Source organism: Cupressus sempervirens, chromosome 7, assembly GCF_028749045.1.
Source record: "Cupressus sempervirens isolate cs-2001-9-10 chromosome 7, ASM2874904v1, whole genome shotgun sequence".
NCBI lineage: Eukaryota > Viridiplantae > Streptophyta > Pinopsida > Cupressales > Cupressaceae > Cupressus > Cupressus sempervirens.
In genome coordinates, this window is record NC_143124.1 from 658157320 (window position 1) to 658180035 (window position 22716).

The window sequence follows — 22716 nt, forward strand, 5'->3', positions numbered from 1 at the left end:
TGGAACTTAGCTTTTCCTTACCAATAGGATCATTTGAAAAGAAATAAATTTCATTGTCATTTAATCCAAACATCTGATCTCTTGCTTCACTCATTTGATCGGTATACATGGAAGAAAAATCCTCGAAAGAATTATATTGAAAACTTTAAAGCATTTCCTTAAGCATATTATTAACAAATATTATCATAAAGTCTTCAGGGATACTTACCTTAATCTGCTGCTCATACTTCATACCTGTATCAAATGCATCACTCTTATGAGCAATACTTACTAGCTCTGCTTCATCAATGCAATCCTTGGCATCTGACTTTTGTTTAGTCTTTGATAAATCATCAGGTGCACTGTGATCTTTATCAAATGGAAGATCCCTATGGTCATGCTTTTGATCAGTCACACAAGCATAAATTTTTTTCGCTTGGATATCTTCCAGCACACAATTTGCTCAATCTCCATATCTAAATGCTGATTTTCTTCACAAAAGGGTTTTGAAAATAGCTCACTTTCAGGAAATACAGGTTTCCTTGATCAAGCCTTTGATTGGATATGACACTAGGAAAAAAATTCAAAACTATGTTTCAAGTTCAACACTCTCTCCTCATTGTGCTTGTCCGGTCTCATCTCATCTTCACATATATGATATGATTCCTGCTTGTATGATGAGCTGAAAAATATCACACCTTCTGAATGCTTATCATGAGTTTTATCATTAGGCTTGTTATCCTCATCATGATGCGTTTTATCATCCTCTGTAGGGTCTGATATTTCTTTCATTGTGTCTTCGCAACATGGATTAACTTCACAAAGTGATTTGTTTCCGAAAAGTAATTCTTCATGCATATTAGGGAATAAATCTGATAAACTCTCAAGATCAATTACAGGTTCATCAAATATTTTACCTTCTTGGGATTTATCAAACACCTCCTGATTATGTGTTGATCCACTATTCTGCTTTGTGGAAAAAATTGGGCCATTCTTCTCAACATAGTTTTCATATTCCATGTCTAAAAAGGCTGAAATCTCATTCACACTAAGAGAATCCTCTTCCTCATTTCCATATTCCCTACAGTTTAATTGCTTACTGGTCTCATCATGATCGGATTCCTCTTCAATTGCATCTGAAATTTCTTCTATGTTTGAATCTGCAACATCACTTAATTCATATGCATCTTCAGTCTTGCATTCACTCTCTTCTGCAATAAGTTCATTAAATTATAAGTTTGAGAAAGATAAGGAATTGATGATCATATAAGAGACCCAGTCCTTGTATTCTATTGAAAAGATCAAAGGATGGAGATCTGTATTCTGAAGGTATTTCTTGATAGGCATTAAACATCCTCATGAAGAATTGTACTGCAGATTCACCTTCGTATCTTTCCAAATTGAAAAATGCATCAAAAGGGTGAATGTGTGCTTCCTCCATGGTGTAACATAGATCACCTTCCTGTTCATAATACATATTCTTTATAGTACATGATCAAGTCATTTCCTTCCGAGTCTTCTCCCTCAACAGAGACACTGATGATATGGGTACTTCCTTTTCTTGAAGTACTAATGAAAATTTCACCGAAACACAATAGAGTCGCCACCTCTTGATGGAGGAAATGAATTGTTGCCGAGGATTTTTAGTTCTTTTCTCCAACAGAGTACACCTCATCAAATATCAAATCTGCAGCAAAAGCTTAAAGAAAAATATACAATGCTTCTACAAGATCAAATCTCCACAAAGCGAATTAGAATTTACAAAACAAAAATTACGAGAGATCAAAATCTTCAAGGAAATCAAACACACTTTAATGAATGTAAAAAACTCATTAACCGAGATTTCAAATATATCGAAATACTCTTAACAAACCAAATAGACTTGCAACTCTTACTAGTCTGAAATCAGAAACTCTTAGGGTTTATCTTGCGACTTCCCTAGTAGAGTTGCCAGTCTTTTGGTTCTCAAAACCACAGATCGGAATCCTACGAGTCTCGGGAACTTGATGCTTGGATATCCAATTGGATAAAGGCCATAGTGATGGGATTGATCGATATAATCCAAGTCCTCTGCACTTTTGGCTCTGCAAGGCCAAGGTGGGTATACCTGATCCTGAACCAATCACTTGAATCCAAGATTATGTATAGCAGATAAATTTGAATATGAATGCAACAAAAGTTTCCTAGATGGCACGAATTATAGAAAACTTTCAACTTGCACAAAGAAAATTGCTGAAATAATGCCAACTTCGCAACTTCAACAAGAACTTTAGAATATAAATGCTTCAAACTTGTAGATTCTGAATTGAAAACAAAATAAATGATTATATGAATGTTTTAAAATAAAAATAATTATGAATTATTACAACAAATGAACATATTAATTCTTCAAAGTAAAAACATGAAATAATTGCCAATGTATAGATTATGAATCGTGATTAATATAAAGACCAATGCCAAAATTGGAAGGGCAATAGAGCCAGTATTATAAGATTATGATGTACAACTTTATAAAATTCAACGCACTTCAACTATAAACAATTAAATGATCAAATGTATGCAATTTCAAACTAGTCTAGATTGTCTTTTACCTTCAAAGAAGACAAACCAAACACGAATATGGAAACAGTTAAATATTTCACTATATCTATGATAACGAGTTAAAAATGCTATAGATGATCAAATCCACTTATCTGATACTAAATTATTTACAATTAAAAAATGTTCATAAATGATAAAACTATATAATATTTCAGACTCTATTGCTTTATGCAAATAAATAAATATTCTTACTGGTTACACTAGACAGTGATTACTGATGATTGATTCACTGCAATATGATTCCAAGATCGTTTACAAAAAATTTACTTAATGATCCAATATCCACGAGCTTAGTTCAACATTCAATCTTTGCCATTTGAAAAAATCATATATCAAGAGAGCGCATATAGTTCTAGTATGTAGAATATTTTTTGTAATGTTTAATGTGTGTATTACACCTCCTATTTATAAAGGACGGAGAGGTATATCCTTGACCATCGCACCTTTTGGACAATGCAACTAATCCCATTTCATTAGTCACATAACATTGAGTTCATTATTTGTAAAGCATATAACTATATTTTGGTGATTACCAACTCTGCCTGCTCAACCAAAATCAATAAGAACTGGATGAGGGAAATTGGGATATAGATATTGTATTTTATTTGTCTGGCGTTCTCTCCATAACAAGGTTCTTCGCATTCAACAATTCCTTAATGACGATACTTTAGCAAATTCCATTCAATCAGTGATTATGCCCAAAGAGTGCCCATGCTGCTACTCATATATTTCCAGACTTTGCTGTATTGTATAAATTATAACCTTCTGTCAGCACTGCACATCCTTGTATACTTGTATCATTTTGGTGAAGATCTCATCCTCTGCCTGAGCACCTGCACTGAACACAAAGGAGCAATAAGTATCACTTAATCGAACAAATGATTTTACTTCTTGCATATGTATATTGGTGTCCGATATTTTTTTTTCCTTGGTGAGTCTCCATCCAAACTTCATTGGAAACTATTCACCTGCAACTGATAGCATATCGCTTCTGTGTAACAGATGGCGAATAGTTTTTCACGAAACTGATAATTGCTTGCATAATATACAGGCTTGGGGTTAAGAAAAAACGCTTGTTCTTGATATATCATTCCTTCATGAAGAGTTTGGTCACACTGCAATATGGAAGCCACAATGAATTGAAAACACAGACATGTTCAGAATGATATGCTTGCTTCAGATGTCTTTGTGAGACACGGGTGCAAAAGTCTCCACTATTGAACGTATTGTATCAGGCTTCTCCATTAATTGAAGACATCTTCCAGCTGTAGAACTTTCCATGGGTTCATTCACTCCGTCCCCACTCTGCAACTTGTATCAAAATAAGGAGAATATTTAATGAATATCTGAATGTTCATATCTGCATTGTCGGGCATGATAGTCAACCATTGGAATTTCCATCGTGCCTGTTGTTTTATAGAATTCATTTCTGGGCCTCACCAAATATCTATTGGTCAAGAAGTCATGCAATACGATTGCCATTATTCTCAGCCCGCATGTGTTCTCCACTCTTAGATGTCCCTGTTTCTGCATATTGCTGTAGGTTTCTAATGATGTATTCATTCGCTACCTGCACTAACAAATACTGGAAAATGTGTCGATATTAGCTCTCTCTTAGTTTATTATGATCCCTTTGTCACTGCTATTACCACAAAGTATAAATCTCTGCCTTTAAATAGAATCATTCTTTGCATATTTTGTTCCATAGAATGAAACTCAATCGGGAAGATGACCAGCAGGAAAATGCAAGGAGGCTTCGAGTTCAGATTTGATTTCTCCATGCCTCTTGTTGCCATGTAATTTATACACACACATCATTAAGCATGAGTTGTCTATTCATTTTAGGCATCATTAATTTTAATATGAATAAATTACATCTGAGATCTGTTTTGAAAGTCATGGTATACTTGACTTCTAGACTGCAGAAGAATATGTATCCACCCCTGCTAATCATGTAAAATCCAGTTAATATGCAGTTTCCTTATATTCTCTTGTTCTGGGCAAGTATAATCCAGTAGTTATCATTCAGGATTTATCTAGAGTGGCTGTCATGGACAAGTTTGTTGCCTGTAGATAACAATATAATGATTGGTGCTGCATTTGAGATTGTCATCCCTCTTTGGTATTGCAGCATAACAAACTTATTTCAGTGTGGATAATGAATCTCTGCAACGTAGCAATATAGAATAAATAATTTCAATTATTAAAACACTGAGAGATGAAATCATTACAACTGGTCTATACAGAATAGTGATTTGTGCATCAAATGTAACAGGAGTTTTTCGTCTTAATAACATTCTTAACAGTGTAAGAAGATCAATAGTGCAAAAGGGTGAAAAAAGGCTTCAGGACTCCATCACCTAGTATGGCCTCATTGCTAGGGCCCATTTCTATGTCCTTCTAAGTTACATGTAGCAGATATTTTTCTTAAACTAGCATAGGGATCATCCTAAATCAGTGAAACCTGGGAATGCACACCCGACCCAAACTCCAGAGTACCCGGTGCCAACACATCCTTAGGATGGGTACTCCGTGTATCCTAGCAGCACGACCGCACCCGTTCCTGCACTTGATGGGTTCTCAAAAGCTTCGAGATGTTGGGGACTAGAAGGGAGACTTCTAGAATTCCCTTGACTGTCTTGGGATGTGACGAGGTGTGGCCGATGATGGGGCATAAAAGTGTTTTTTTAATTATTTTTATTTTTAAAATTTTCTAATTGAATCTTAGTGAACCCTAAAATGACTTGGGTCCCATATAGGGCTCTCTAAGCCTTCATAAGCCCCACAAACTTCATTTGGCAATCACATTTTTGCTACAACTACGAGGAGAGAATGAAAAGGAGTTGTAAGAGTGATTGCGAGATCAAGAGGGGCAAGAAGATTAAGGGGAAGAAGATTCATCAAGCACAAGGTTGGGCTTTTAGAATTTTCTTTGTTTTATTTTTTGATTTCCATTTTTTTCTAAATATAAATGTTGAATGCATTGTATCAAATTCTTGTTGAAAGTATTTTAATTTTTTAAACTTTTTTGAACGTTGAGCGTGTTGTTATTTTAAATTTTTGATATTAAGTTAGGTTCAACGTATTTCAATCTCTAAACTAGGCTGAAACTTCAAATTAGTTATTTAACAATTTTTTTTTTTTTTTTTTCAAAATTACTGATAAGGCTGAGATTTTCTCATTTTGTGAAATGCAATGTCTAAATGGCCACTAGTGGAGAAGACATGGAATTGCATTCTGAGGGTGCATGTTTATCAAAGTATGAGCCCGAGCATGAAGAAAGTGACCATGGAGCTGATCTAGAAGTCCAATCTACTTATGTTGCACTAGGAATCCCTTCTATCGATTGTCCCTCTTAGATATTGACACTATTTGTTTCGGGTCCTTATGATCCAAAGTCTCCTCTAAAACAATTTGCAATAAAAGTTTTAGACCCAATGCCTACAAGTGGTGGGACGAGAAAATAACCTAATTTGAACACCACAAATGAGTGTTAGAAGACAACATAAGCCGTTAACATTCACTTTTTAGGGTTGTGGAACTCAAAAAATTATAAAATATGTTCAAAAAAATCACTAAAATGTCATCTGCTAGGCAAAATTTGCTCGGGTTTGATGGAAGTTCGTTCTGGGCAACATGAATTTGCTCGGGTTCGATCTCGGTTGCTGCTGGTCCCCAGAATTTGAACCCTGCCCGTATTTCTGCCAAACTGGACCCGTAATACGAACTAGTTCGAACCCAGACCAGGTCTGGAGGCCAAAACGACGAACCAGGGTAACTAACATTTTTTATATTTGCATGCTTGTGACCCATTCTGTTAGGTGCATTAATCTATTGTTGAAAATCAGTTTGTCAAAGTCTAAATTGTCAGCTAGTCATGCTGTGGCATGCCAACATGCGATTCTGAGCTTAACCATTTACAAAATTTTGCAGTTAGTTTGCAGTTTGAGTATTAGTGGATTTTCATATTTATGGCATTGCATGTGGTAACCTAACTGCTGACTTTCCAGAATCGGACCTGACATGTGTACCTACAATAATTTTGGTTTTATTTTGCTGAAACATGGTTTTATTGAAGTGATTTTTTTCAAATTTAATTATAGAATAGTAGTGTCATTTTAACAGTCATTTTTTATTATGTCTGACAATGATGGCAATAGCATGTTAGTTTTTGCATGAAGATGCTTGTGGCACACTAATTTTTTGTGCTTGCTACAGGGACGTTTCTTGAATTCAATGACTCTTGTTGATGCAATACCTGCTTTTCGCTTGAAGCATTGGCACGTTATTGTCACTCTTTTCTTAGATGCACTCTCTGTGCATCGCATTCCCTCTCTTGGGCGACAAATGATGAATAAACGACCATTGATAGAAAAGGTAAAGCAATTTTATTGTTTTTGTTGAAGAGTTTTTGACAAATGCCTACCAAACTTTTCACAAAATAATTATAACATTAGAATTCCTTTTGTGTCAAATCTGATAAATTTGGCTTTGCATCTGTGAAAAAGCAATCCGGGAATTTTTACATTAATTTCTTTGCATGCCCATGGCTTCATTTTGAGCTCTTATTGTCTCCTATCAAGTTTCTATGTACTGAATCTTCTTAGATTTTGCATTTGAAATACTAATTTTATAGCTCACATTATTACTGATAAGTAGTTTCTTCCTTATTTACCATGATTTTATTTTGCGTTAACAGCTATTTTACAGAATCCAATATTGTCATATTTAGACTATTACTAGATGGTTATATCTTGAGCACTCATGGTCATCTATCAAACTTCTATGTACTCTTTCTTCTTCTGAATTTTACGTTTGAAATGTTAATTTTATAGTTTACATTATTACCTGTAACCGCATCTTCATTTACTGTGACTTAATCTTCTTTCTATCTTATGTTTTCTTATGGATCCAAATTGAGAAATCTCGCATGTACAACTAACACTGAATGAAAATTGTGTCAAATAGAAATCACATTTTTTTATTTTTCAAAAGCTTGTATAGAGCGTGGCTTGGGGCCTTTGATTTATGTTTTGATATTGAGATATTTATGGTAAATTATATGTCACGGTTCTTCTAAGTTTAAAAAAAAGGATATTTGTCATTGACGTTTCAAGCATGTATAAGATTGTCTTGGCATATTGTATCAAGAAGTCATACAACTAGGTGGAAGTAAGCAAAACATCAGACACAGATAGTCAAATGGTTATGGCTTCTCAGTATAACTTAAAGAAAATCCTTACAGGGCTTCTCTTACAATATGCAAAGCAATATTTGATTCTTGAGATCACACTAAGTGCACAAAAAGAACATATGACTGCTTGGAGACTAAAGTCTTTAAGATGATTCTCGAATACTCGATTACTCTTGATGTTCAAAAGAACTCGAGAGCCACATTTATAGAAAATATTGTACCAATGGAGCTAGTAAAATGACATCTAATCTATATTATGGAGTAAAATGGTTAACCAAAAAGGACCATCGAGTCAAATGGCCAATGTTGTTGGTCTTTCTTGCTTGATCATAAAGCAATTAATTTATTAAATGATATGGTATCAATACTATGGTTAGACAAAGGCTTGGATCTGTTATTGAGGAAATGGGCCAGCTCATTTCAGCTTCATCAACTGTCATGACTTATGGCTTCATACGTAGTTCGGTTTTGAAAATAGTGCAATGAATTCCAGTCTACAGCAGCATCATTCAGTTGGCAATCAATTGAAAAAAAAGATTCTCAGTTTCAACTGTTGTTGGATAATTAAGTTCATTATTGGGACTTTTGTGATTCGGGGTTCTATAATGTCCCCATTTTTGCGGGTTCCTACAGCAAGGCTGGTCAGTTCATTATTGCAACCCTCATGAGGTGATAGATTGACTTGAGGGTCTCTGTTGGTAGACTTTCTATTTGTAGTAAGCCAGTTTAGCAGTGCAATGCAGGCACCTGGTGTTTGGCTTCATCAACATATCATGGGGTCAATTTATTGAGTTTATGTTATAAGTTGTTTATTGAGTCACTCTTAATAAATGACTATCATTTAAGTCTTATAATTTAAAAGTGTGTGCAAGAAGCATCTTAAGTGAAAAGTATGTTGGGGAAGCCTCACTTCATTTTGCATTATAAAAGAGACTTTGTGGAGGAAAAATAATTCATTCTCTCTTCGCTATTTTATTATTATTTGTGAAGTTATTGAAGGTTTTTAACAAGGGTTTCTTCAGGACTGATTCCTCTTCTGATTCAAACTTTGAGCCAGTGAAAGACATGGTGAAGTGTGGTCTAATCATCTGGTAAATTATTCTAATTATTCTGATCACAATTTTGGTGTCATTGTATACCAAAATTGGTATTTATTGGTTGCAAATAAATCAAGATAGCTGGGCGTTTTATGTGCCTTCAAAATTTGTTTCAGACTGTGGTTATTTGAAGTTCATGTGTCTAAGAATCTTGGTGCACAGAGGCCTTCTATATTATTCAGCTTAGGCTGGTATTTGGGGTTTGTGTATGACATTAGCTTCCATTATTTGGCATCATAAGTCTCTTCCATCTGACGTCATTAAACCTTGCTCATTGTGTGGTGACTGATAATGCATAAAGGCATTATTAGGAGGCTTGGTAAAGACTGCAACTTCCTGTAATAGATAGTGTTTGAACATGAAAAGGACATGCTAGGAAATTTGTAGGTGTTTTTAGACTTATTTGGGTGACTAGATCAGACTGCAAGCAATGTCTCCTATTCTAGTTTGCATATAGATAGTATGACTTCAAGATTGTACCAGCTGCAAGCAATTTGATGCCGTATCTTTAATTATAATTGCAATTTATTTGAGAGCTGTTATAATAATTTGCAAATACCATAATTGCAAATCATTGGCTTTGCTTGAAATTTCAGTTTGTAATCAACTGCATTGAATTCTAAAATCATTGGAGTCGGAAGGAGTTGAATGTCAAGAGCTGTCTCATTGATATTTAGTCTTCATGCCAACTGTTTTCATTAATGTCTAGCCATTGTAGGTGCACATTTACTTTGTGTGACATCTATATGCATTCGAAAGGTCAAATGAATTTCAATCGCACTATAGTTCTTTGTCTAGACATCTTAGTAACCATTTAAATCACATTTGGCATTATGTCAAGCAATCATTATCAGTTTGAGAACAAAGGACAGTGAGATAGAGGATGCATGCAAAGTGTTTGACAAAATGTCAAACTTCCAAAAATGAAGAAATTTGATGTTTGTGGAGTTAGAACCAGTTAGGTTTTTTTATAGTGGTATTAGAGTAGTTTCTTGCCATCCTGTGCGGTAGGGAAAAATAATTATTTTGGTCCAACTATTGATATTTGAGTGACCAACAATTCTTTCACTTCATTTATGGACAAATACATGAAATCTAATAAATGTGGAAACCGATTGAATAACATGAAGTAAACAAATGCCCTGATAGAAAGTATGGAAAAGCTTAGGCAGCATAAGAAAAGGATGGAAGCAAGACTTTTAGATCCGATGACAGTTGATAGGGCAGCTAGGTATATGGTTTCCATTTTAAAAAAGGTCTTCACTGAGAATGTAGGAAGATCAACTAGAGTTTTTTTACAGGTGAGACATCCAAAAGTCTTCACCTTGAGTTTTCAGTAGCTGGTAATCATGGTGAAGATGATCGTGTGCTTACTAGGACAACCACTAGTCCTATCTGTAGTTACAAGGTTGGAGATTCTACACGGGGACATGTGGATGTGTCTGTTTCATTAGAGAACAATAGCATTGAGTTCCAACAGTTTGAGGATTCTAGGGTTAGTGCTTCAGAAAATGCTGAGGACATGCTCACTACCTCTGATGGCACTCTTACATTAGTTGGTAGCAGTGTGGATATGGGTATGTAGCATCTGATTTTTAGGATAGTAGTCCCTTATGTGAGTACGTTGATGATGGTGCGAGTGTAGAAGATGTAGTTGTTACCACTGTTAGTTTAACTCTCTTGATGATGGTGTTGTTTTTGAAGACTGAGTGGAGGATATGAGCATTGACATTTCTGATTTTTATGACAACTATCATAGTGTTGAGTCAGTGCAGGAGACAATAGTCTTCCCAAATGGGATAGATGAGGGCATGGAGCTACCCAATTATGACACTCATGATTTGAGTGTTATGGAGGAGTTAGGTGATGTATATTTATGCTTTAGTGAAGTTGATCTACATGATGATGTTGAGTCATGTATGTAGCAACAGGCGATAGTAGAGGGACCTCAATTGAATGGTGTTGATACTAGTGATGTGGGGACCTCTAATATTTACATGATGATGATTTCTGTTGCAACGAGTCTGGTATATCATGTTAGACATTGAGTGATGACTTAGAGGGGTTATTAGATGATTATGGGTCCCAGGATCGTGTTTTATAGGGACTTACTGATGTGGGGGAAGCAAAGACACGTAAGGAGTTCAATATAGCAATGGCTTACACTACTTCAGAGGAGGTATTGGTAGAGGTACCCATTAGTAGTACCTCGGTTGTTGATGTGTGCGAGGATGATAGCAAACATGGTGTTAGTGATCATGTGGTGAGTAGTGCAGATACAATTTCCTATCACAATGCCAAGTTTGGGTTAGAGGACATGCAAAGGAGTTAGTAGTTACGAGTTCCTAATCATTTAATTGGGTAGCTGAATGTTAGCAATAACATGATTACCACATCGTTAAAGCATTTTGATACTGCTCATCAAATGTTGGTTGCCTATAGTCGAGGCGCTCATGTGATAGATGAGCACTATGATGGTAGTCTTTCCCTTGAGGAGTTTCACGCTCTCAGAGAGGCTATTGGGATCATGAGACATAATTATTTACCATTGTTAGTAGATTGGGATTTCTTGCTCGAGAGAGATCGGGTATTTTATGATGCCTCAAGGGGAAAGGAGGTTGATGAGTTCACCCATGAGCTTGATGTGACTGTGGACTCTTTGCATTGTACTCAGTTAGCCCTTTAGGAGTCACAATCACATTTGGATGAGGTAACTGTGGAGTTGGAGCATGTAGAGTCTATAGTAGCTCTAGATCTAGTTCAACTAAATGTAGTGGTGGTTGGTGGCAAGTTGACTTCCACGGATAGGGATGATGGATGCGATGAGGATGCAGTTACATCCATCCTTGAGAGGAGTGCAATAACTTCATATGAGATGAGTGCTTCAGTGGAGGATTGTAGAGAACTTCTTGTCCCATGAGGTTCTCCAAAGGTTAGTCCATTAAGAGGTGATCCAAGGCAGATTTTTGATAGCCATTGTGATGTAGAGGAGGATTCAGTTGCGAGTTGTGTGACAATTCACGACACCTCTCGCTTGTATTCACTAGACACATGCCGAGTATCATCTGGTTGGGAGGTTCATTCTCATGTTGGGATGTTTCCCTCTGAAAACAATCCTGTTACTTCATCTCATATAGCTGATGGGGATAAACAATTGGTAGTGCCACAGTTTTAGAGAGATCAACTATGGATTGCAGGGAAGCAGGTTGGTGCTACTTCATATAATTTCTACTCCACGGGTTGTTTATCGAGTATTTGCTTGAGAGATCGGATTTGCAAGAGGGACCATACGGAGCTTCTAAGGGTACTCTCATCTAGGGTTCTTGCGGTATTCGGTATTTGGTGGAAAAGATTGTAGAGACCTTAGCTATAATGCTTCCCCACAAGGATTTTGTGGTTGGGTTTGCTAAGAGGCTTACCTAGGATCCTGCCTGACTAGTTATTTAGAGTCAGAGATTGGAGCCATTTTTTGATTCCCTAGTTTAGTACTGATGAGCCTTTGACAGATATTGGAGCATTTTACTGCAATTACACAATGAGGAGTGCTGATCATTTCTCTTTTAACCTGTACACAGGTGTGGGTTGGCTCCAGGTTCATACCATCCTTTAGGGGATGGGTTTGCACCATGTGCAGTTGATGGGGTTGGTAGTTGCAAGTTAGTAGCAAACTACTTGTAGAGTCAACATATCCATGACAATTTTGTGGAGGATAGATATTGGGGTTATGTTATAGATGCTTTGGGAGTACTAGTTCCTCTCGCACAGATAGACTTCATACTCATGGCAGATTGGTACGGCATGTAGGGAGTTTTGATCTAGCGGGCGATATTGGATATCCATTTTTCCTTGTTATGGATGGATGCAAGTTACGTCTCTACAGGGATCTAGGTGGAGATAGATTTAACACTGTGGATATCTGCCATTTGACGCCATTAAACCCTGCTCATTGTGCGGTGACTGATAACACCTAAATGCGTCATTAGGAGGCTTGGTAAAGGCTGCAGCAAGAAAAGGGCACGCTGGGAAATTTGTAGGTGTTTCCAGACTTATTTGGGTGATTAGATCAGACTGCAAGCGGCATCTCCTATTCTAGTTTTGCATATACATAGTATGGCTTCAAGATTGTACCAGCTGCAAGCAATTTGCGCCATATCTAACAGGTTCTTTAATTATAGTTGCAATTTATTTGAGTGCTGTTATAATAATGTGCAAATACCATAGTCGCAAATCATTGACTTTGCTTGACATTTCAGTTTGTAATCAGCTGCATCTAATTCTAATATCATTGGAGTCACAAGGAGTTGAATGTTAAAAGCTTTCTTGTTGATATTTAGTTTTGATGCCAACTATTTGCATTAATGTCTAGCTGCTGTAGGTGCATATTTACTTTGTGTGTGACATTTATATGCATTCCAAAGGTTAGAAGAATTGCAATTGCACTATAGTTATTCGCCAGACATCTTAGTAACCATTTGGAAGTACTTAAATCACATTCGACATCATTTCAAGCAGTCATTATCAATTTGAAAATAAAGGATAGTGAGATAGAGGATGCATGCAAAGTGTTTGACAAAATGTCAAACATCCAAAAGTGAAGTAATTTGATGTTTGTGGAGTTGGAACCAATTGGGGTTCTTTACATGTGGCAACAAGTACAACCATTTGTTAAAAAACTAACAATCATATTAATCATGGGCAGACTTACATTCTGTACAAATTTACATATTCGATTAGTTATTTTAGCATCCAGATAGACTCTCCATTTAGATCAATACATGTCAACAATGAAAGTCGGTCATCATTCTTATGATTTTGCATTCTTCTCGGACTCTACTGAAATAAGTGGGACAAGAAGTGTAACCAATAGATTTTAAATTGCGTGTAACTTGTTTAAAATATTCTCAATAACTTAAATAATCCCTATTTTGAGGTTTCGAGATCACATGGGTTTTTGAATGGAATAAAAGTTGACATCGATAATTTCAAAAAAATGTAATATCCCCAAATAGGGATAATAGAAGAACACAATATCCCCAAAAAGAGGGTACAAAAAATTCAAATACTTTATTTGCAAATAAATTCTACAACAAACTTTGATTCAAATTTAGATTAGTGATCTGATTGCTAATATATATAAATTTCTGAGAGGACAAATATTATAGAAAACCACTCCAATTTTGCCCAGAAATTTCAAAAATGGTTTACAATGTATATTGATTTTCTTTTATTTTTCTGAGATGAAGATGATTAAATCATTCAAGTATGCAGATGTAGACACATATACCTCAGCAACGTCCTCAAATCCTATACGTCCTTGCCAAAAATACCTAGAAAACCATTGCTTGGTCTGTTCTAGTTGTTTCCACTTGTACTTTTTGCTATCTTCAATGATGCTCAGTAACATGAATACACTTTATTGTTGATAGCCTAGATTTGAATTGATGCTTGAATTTCACCTTCAAATAATGGCCTTCAAACCTTATAATGAATTGTAGCTTTGAAAATGAGGTGCTGGGAGCCTGGGACATTACAGGCCAAAGCCTTTCCACCAGAGCACACCCTTCTAAGTAGGGGAAGCCCATATGTCTCTCCGAAACCAAGGGTACTTAAAGATTCTAAACCTTATGCGAAAGATTGCAGCAGCAGTAGAGCAAAGATTGATAATATAATGGGCTCTAAAAGATCCCTAGAATGTTATATAATAACCACCAAATGGCTGATTTAACCTCAACCCTTGATCTATTACCAACTCATTCCTATATTGCAAATTGAATCTCCAAAAAAGAGCCAATAGACTTTTTGAAATTCCACAGTTTGTTGACCTATGGGCACATGCTTATTTGCATCACTTAAAAGTATATGTCACTTAAGTCATTAAATTCAAAAAGATGGACAAGTTGACCCTTTATTGCAGGAATCACTAAAGTTGCATAAAACAATGTGCCCACAATTGAAGAATATAATAGTGAACAAGCCAAAGACAAACACTTTACCCAATGATGGTCTAAGTCCTTTTCCTCTAGGTAATCCAAGGAAAGGACAACCAATGCTAGTTAAGCCTCATGGCTTGAGTTGGAGACATTACAAACAATTAAATAGAGGAGGAGGGTTCAAAGAATTAAGTAATTGTTTGTTGTTTAATGGAAAATCTCAGCTGAACTAGTTAGCAATGACATGATCTTTATTTGGAATCTGTTTGTTAATATAATTGAACTTTTTGGAATAATCCTACCATTTGCATACTTTCCTACCATGATTTTTTTCTTTGAATGTAGGAAACTTCTGGTTTTTTATGACAAAGCAGATGCATTAATTGCAAGACTAAATTTTCTACATGCTTTTTGACGCCATAGATTTCATTAATAGAAACACATTTTTAGACATAATCTGGAAAGACACCATTTATATATTTTGCGACATATTCCTTATTTATCTTTTTACAAAATATAAGGCACCACCCCAGGTATAAATAGATTCATTAGTATAAAGAATCAATGAGAGGTGGATGGTACATGTAAAATAGGGAGATTACTTGTCTTATGTTTAATCTTGTTTATTGTTGCTGTATGCTGCTCAACCCATTTAAACTAGTCTTTTTTCAACAATTGTTGGAGAGTCTGTCTCATATCTTGACAAAGGGTAAAAAGTATTGACATAGTTTAGCATCCCAAGAAAAGATTGAAGCTCAAACCCAAGAACTTTGATTTGAGGCTAAATGTCAAGAATACTATTGTTCACATTATTGCTTAAAAACACACACCTATCACTACACCATTGAATTTTATTTATGGACAATATAATACTAGGTTTAATGGCCAAATCATAGAAGGTTTTAGGATGGAGATAATACTCATCTAAAATTTAACTCAAAAAAAGAATGCCATCAATATAAATACAGAAAAATTCAGAAGTCCCTTTAAATTTTTATCCATGTGCCCCAAGAAATAAGCAGGAGCACTCAGTAGGCCAAAGGGCTTGATTGGTCATTCATACTGGCCAAAAGAATAACTAAAAACTGTCTTTGGTTGATTTTCCCCATTTGCTTGTATATCATCTAGACCACATTTAAAGTCAAATTATGAGAAAAGCATTGAATTAGCAACCTTCTGCAATGCATGTTTTGGAGCTAGATAGGGGATCGCCATAGTTTTATCATTCAATTGACAATTGTTGATGATTGATGACCACTTTCTTTTTGCCTTCTTTGGAGCTGAATATTTATTCACTGTAAAAGCTAAGTTATTGGTTTGCGTTTGGGTTTAAGAGCTCAGTTTGTGGGTATGGGCAAATATTTTTGGGGTTGGTTTTGTTTTGGGTTCACCAAAATAAACAGTATATACGTATCTGCAGCAATTACTAAGTTCAAAATACACCAGCATACAAATAGTCAAATAAAGTAGCAAAATACACCACCGTGTTATAGTTAAATATTAGTCAAACTTGATTGTCATGATATATATTTAAGTTCAAAATTAATGATGTCAAGTATCGACAATCAGCCATCACTGATCAAATATCATATGGGTCATTAAAAATATCCTCCATATTAGGTTATGTATATTGTGTAAATTAAAAGAACCACAAATGGCACTGACACTATCACTTTCATGCTCATTAGGTGGCTCATAGGTATCATCAACTTAAAGTGCAGCAAGGTGAGAAATAGAAGCATCTAACACAATATGCTCTTGCTCAATATCCCACTTCTTTTGTATTTCTGTAAGGAACTATAGGTTTGAGCGCAAAAGCACTGACTCCCTTGTCTTTATTTGTGTGGTCTATCATGCTTTATTGAGTGGATGGAGGAGTGTGTGTGAAGTTCCTGTTAGATGAAGATGAACTAGCAACCTATCAAGACAAAATTAGTCAGTTTAGGGTTATGAAATCAAAAAATCAAAAAATAAAAAAAACTTAAGAAAAAAGAAAAAAACCAATGTGATAAACTTTGATGACAAGATGTTGTTCACAAGGGTATGGTTCTTCATACCACAATTGTTTGTGCTTGCAAAACCCACGAACTTAGCCCTCACTGCATCTTACATGTCATGATCACCAAAGAGTTGAAGTGCTGGCTTGTACCCTTGAACAACTTTAGAATCTCTATATGGGAGAATTCTTGTGTCAACAAAAAGGAGCTAAGAGTTATAATATTTAGGACTATATGCAAAGGCAAGAAGATGTAAATGACTTCTATTTTGCTTCATCTCTGTACCATGATTTGATTTAGTTCTTTGAAGAATTTTTCTTGCGATCTTGTTCATTTGCATTTATTATAATTTTTATCTTCTAAACCATTTAGTTGATGACATCATATACCTTAGCCAAACAAGGCCTAATGTAAAACTTATCTGCTAACTTTCCTTTAGCAGCTCCAATCTAAAAAACACTGTTGATGCAGGAGCATCTTGGGTCTTTGAGCAATCTTGCATCAACCAAAAATATTTCTTGTCTTTTGTACCAATTTGCTATTTGTGAAGTAGTCGTTGCTTCTTTTGTTTTCATCTTATGCACAGTTTTACTCATGTCGAGAAATCTTAAAGCAGTCATTCGTGATTCCCCCCCCCAATGGATGGGAAGCGAGATAGGCCCCCAAGGCCAAATGACAGTCTCGCCAGCATTCAGACAAGAGGGAGACTCCCACTTGCTCTCTTCTTGTTAACTGCTGGAATGCTAATGGTTCCTTATGGTCATTACTCGGTCTCTTCCACGATGTGGTGGGGTCCATTGATATACTGGTCATTGCTGAGACCCATGAGAGTCCCATGCATCCTCTTCTGGGGTTTACAGGCTATTAGTGAATATCTATTTGTAGAGAGGAGGTTTGTGCTTCCAGTGGGGTCCATGGGTCTGTATGTGTTGGTTGTTTGATTACAGATCCACTTTGACACATATGCTAGATTCATGTGGGTCCGTATGATTGTAAGAGTCACCGCTAGAGAGATATCTTCATTGCTGTTTGCTACTTCCCACTAGCTTCTTCTCCTTATGCTATTCATGGTACCGAGGACAGAGATCCATTTGCTAACCTTTATGAGTGTCTCTCAGTTTGCCGATTTGCGAGACATCATCATTCTTGGGGATTTCAATGCGCAGACAAGAGAACTCCACACTCCTCTTTATGACCGATGCTCTGATTTAATTTGCACCTCAGAGATTGATTTGACTTGTTTGGGACTTCAACGTATTTTTGATGATTCTCTTGGGCTGATTTCCTGCTATGGTCATCATCTAGTACAACTTTGTGAGTCCTCTGGACTTGTGATCTTGAACGGTCTTTCATGCTTCCTGGGTTCTGAGCTCTTTACCTGTTGGCCTGATTGTGGGGGTGCAAGCATTGTGGACTATGCCCTCACCTCTCCCTCCTTCATCCCCTTCATTCATAGCTTCACTATCTCATGCCTTCCTCTTGCGGACCATGCTCTCCTCAATATTGCACTTTGCATTTCTCCTCACTCGTTGCCTCCTCTCTAGTCTCCTCACCTCTTGCCTGTTGCTACACATCCCCTTACTAGTTTTCGTTTCCTTGATGGTGACAGAGCTCTTTTCTTCTCATCTTAAGAGGCTCCTTAACCCTACTTGTTTTAGTGACTCTTGCGAGGCCTTCTCCATGTTTGATGTACTAGCTGCAGGAATTTGGAAGTCCGCTATACTTTACATCCCTCACCTCTCTTCGCTCTCCCTTAGAAGAAAACGCCGTAATACATGCTCTATGAACTAATGGTTCAATGCTGACTGCAAATCCTTCCATCGCTTTGTGCGTTATGCTTTTGAGGCTCATTCCTCCGACTATGCTCTCTTGCATTCTTCTTACCTCCGTTTTCTTTGCTGTAAGAAACGGTCCTTTATCGCTTCTTAGTGTAAATCCCTATGCTCCATGCTTATCTGCAATCCCCAGCTTTTCTGGCCCACCCTGTTCCCCCATTGTCCCCCTTTACTCTCCACCCTTGACTTTCGCTCCCTAACCTCTCACACCAGTGCTCTTTATGACATTATTGGGCAGCCATCTATCCATCCCATTTCGGCTCCCTACTGTCACTTGTTCACCCCCTCCAACATTTATGACGCCATTAGATCCATGAGATGTAGCAGAGCAGCTGATGAGGAGGGGTTTTAGGCCGAACTCTTCAAGTTTGGTGTCGCAGTCCTTGGCTCCTATCTCTCTATACTCTTTAATAGAGTGGTTTGTACTGGTTTCCCTAATTCTTGGTCAAGGCATCTGATTTATCCGATTCACAAGATCGGTCCTGTCTTTGACCGCGATAACTACAAGACCATTATGATCGGACATACATTTGCCAAATTGTGTGCTACAACCCTTAATGCTATGTTATCTAGAGAGCTTGACAGGAGAGGTTGTAGAGCTAGAGGTCAGACAGGTTTTCGTGCTGACTGCGAGACCATGGATCACATTTTTTTCACTTTACGGACTATTATTGAGGCGGCTAGACATAGATCAACGAAAGTATATTGCTGCTTTGTTGATTTTTACAAGGCTTTTGATTTCGTTCCTACGATGGCTCTATTTCAGAGGCTTCATGTGATTGGGATTTCTGAGATACTACTAACTGCTATTATGAGATTGTACGCAACTGTGCTGGGTAGATTTAGGACTCCTGAGGGATTCTCAGTTCCGATCCATAGCATCATTGGGGTTAAACAGGGCTGCCCTCTCGTCCCCCACTTTGTTTGGTTTGTATATTGATGAGCTTGAGGACTTCCTTTTGAACTCTTGGCTCCTCGATGGATGCTACTTGAATCAAGTCTTGATCTCCATTCTTCTTTTTGCGGATGATGTGGTTCTTCTAGCTTCTTCTCCAGAGAGTTTACAAAGGCTTCTTGATGGTTTGGCTTCCTTTTGTGACTAGCAATAGCTTGTGGTTAACCTGGGGAAGACTCGGGTTATGGTCTTTAATTGCTTAAAGACCTCTCATCTTCACTTCTTACAGGGGCAGGAGATTGAGATTACTTCTTCATATATGTATCTTGGAGTGAAGTTCTTTGGACCCCGCTTTAGTATGAGATCGACGATTCAATCCAAAGTCAGTAAGGGTATGAGATCTCTTGCTATGCTTGAGAGATAGTGCTTCAGACATCATTTTCAGGATACCTTGTCCAAGTTCGACTAACTGTTCTTTATGGCTAAGTGGTTTGGGGGCCTTCTCTCCTTGTCTCAAATTGGGCCTTGATCGAGCGGGTGCAAACATTGCTTCTACGACATATCATTAGATGTCACCAGTTCACTCCTCATAGTATTATTTTAGTTGAGTTTGATGCTCATCCCTTCAGACTTTGCGGCCATATTTGACTTGATTTGGTTCCTTCATCTCCTTCGTGGTTTTGTGGATTCGACTAGAGATCGATATAGATACTCCTACCTGGCCTACTACTGTTCTGCTACGACTGTGGGTTCTGATACTAGCTCTCGAGCTCGCTGTTGGTATGCTTTGACATCCTTTGTGTTGAGCTCGATTGGGATTGATATTGACCACCTCCCTCCATATTAGTTCTCGTTGGATGCCCCTATTCATCTCCTCCCCTCACGTCAGGAGTTAATTAAGCATGTTAGACTTGACATCTAGAGACAATACATTATCACTACCTGGAGTAACCCTCCTGGAGGTTTACGTCCGAGGATGGCCTTCTATGCTGAGCACTTTTTGGAGATTTGTGATGGGATTATTGTTCATCCTAGATATCTATCTCGACTTTGGTGTCATGCCCTGTGTATCTCTCTGGGCTCCTTCAGAGTTGGTTCTCACCGTTTTCGGGTTCAGACCAACCATCATATGGACAACGAAGACTAGATTTGTCAGCTATGTACTTTAGCCAAGGTCGAGACAGAGACACTTTATTTTCCGTTGCCCTATCTTTTATGAGATCAGAGGGAGATTTCATTGTCTGTTCTGTGACTGTTTTTCTCTTTCAACTTTCTTTAGTTACATTGGCCAGTGGTGTCTCGCACTTTATCTTCAGGAGGCCACCCTGCTCTGCGATAGTACTTTACAGTCACTACTTTCTTGCCGGCATACCTCTGATCAACTCATTACTGCCTTTTTTCTCAACCTTATCTTCGTCACGGGGTGTGAAAAGGCTGTCCAGTACCACCGATCACTCTAGGTTTGTCAGACCCTGCAACAGTTTCTCCCGACAGCGACACTCCTTTAGGAGCTCACATAGATAGATCAAGGTTAATGTTCACCCGCAGTCATATCTTTCTGTGACTGATTTCTTTTTGCCAATGAAGGACTCAGTCTTTGCTTTGGCACTTCTTTGCTTCTCTTCTCTTCTTGTTTCTTGTTTACTTTTCTCGAACACAGTTTTGTGTTCCTTCTCTTGTTAGCTGTCTTGTTGTAAATTCTCAGTCCCATAGTCCTTTTGTGGTCTTCTGTTGGACATTAATCTTATCTATGTTCTACATTTCTCGAGTTCTATGTCATTCTTTGCAGTCCTGTTTTCATGTTGTTTTCGTCTTGTGAAATGTGTTGTTCCGATTGGTGCGGTTCTCGTTGATCATGTGGTGTCTTGCGCAGTTAGGAGCCAATTCCTGACACACGTGTAGACCTACCTTTAAGTGTGCATCGTTTCATATTGTTGTTTGCATGGATCTTGATTTACTCTTCCAAGTATGGACCTACATTGTAATTAAATGCTTGATTAGCCGACTTGTGGCTTAGCTAGCCATAAAAGAAGCTTGGTTAGATGTAGGGAAGTAGTAATCAATAATCAAGAAGCATTATTAGAGAAAAGATGGTGGTAGATGTGAGCTAGCCGCAACCCAGAAGGCCTCACAGCTGGGCATGTTATGATTTCTTTATATGTGAAGTGAAATAATTACACCTACAAATATGCTGCATTTGTCCTTGTGTTCTCTATGGTTTCATTAATTTATGTGTAGCTTCCATGTACATCTCTGAGCAGGGAGTGTTGAATGTTTTAAGTTGAGTTTATTCCACATGTTGTTCAAGAATCCTTGTACCTCCTTGCGTCAAGTGGTATCAAAGCGAGTTCTTTCTTGAGGCTTGGCTCGTGGAGAACTTTGGTGAATTTGGTTGTAGGGTGGTAGATCTGAGAATCTGACCTATAACTTGCAAAAGGTTACAATCTTGTAGGAACTATTGTTAAAATGTTTAGTGGTAGAGCAAATGCTGATAATGTTATTATGGACATGTTGAGGCAGATTGCAGCGAGACTTGAAGCTTTGGAGATAGCGCAGAGAAGAGGTGTACATCTTGAAGATGTTAGTGATGATGAAGAGGCAGCACCAAATCCTAACCCCGAACCTGGGGTTGAACAAGATGAGGAAAGGCTTCTAAGAGTTTTGTCTAGGGTGAATGCTAGACTTGTTGAAGTTGCTTGCTATGATGGAAGACTTGAGACTAATGTTGTATTGAATTGGATCTCTAAGATGGATAAATACTTCGAGTATGAAGGTACTCATAATAAGAAGGTTAAGGTAGTAGTTACAAAGTTGAAGGGTCATGCTTCACTTTGGTGGGATCTTTTGAAAAAATGAGAGACAAAAAAGAGGAAAAGAAAATATCAGGACATGGGCAAAGATGACTGGAAAGATGAAGAAATTTCTCCCTGTTGATTACCAAGTTAATTTGTTGAGACCGATGCAAAATTTGAGACAAAAGGACATCAGTGTGAAGGAATATATAGAGGAATTCTACAGATTGGATAATAGATCTGGACATGTAGATGATGAAGTTGAGAAGGTGGCAAGATACTTGAATGGTTTGAGGACATCAATTCAAGATGAGATCAGCTATGTTAAGATGGACAGTGTAGAAGAAGCATACCAGTACACTTTGAAGGCTAAAGAAAGATTGGTGAAAACATGAT

At 37.3% G+C, this 22716-nt stretch overlaps 1 protein-coding gene across 2 annotated transcripts in view; it reads left to right on the forward strand.

Moving 5' to 3' along the window:
* Positions 1 to 22716, forward strand: part of LOC149548380 (RNA polymerase II subunit B1 CTD phosphatase RPAP2-like protein) — a 67389-nt gene that overhangs the window by 36567 nt on the left and 8106 nt on the right. For both annotated transcript variants that reach the window (XM_089792460.1, XM_089792461.1), the window contains exon 5: positions 6799 to 6957. In XM_089792460.1, coding sequence (XP_089648586.1) covers positions 6799 to 6957 — 159 coding nt within the window. The remainder of the gene's footprint in view (positions 1 to 6798; positions 6958 to 22716) is intronic.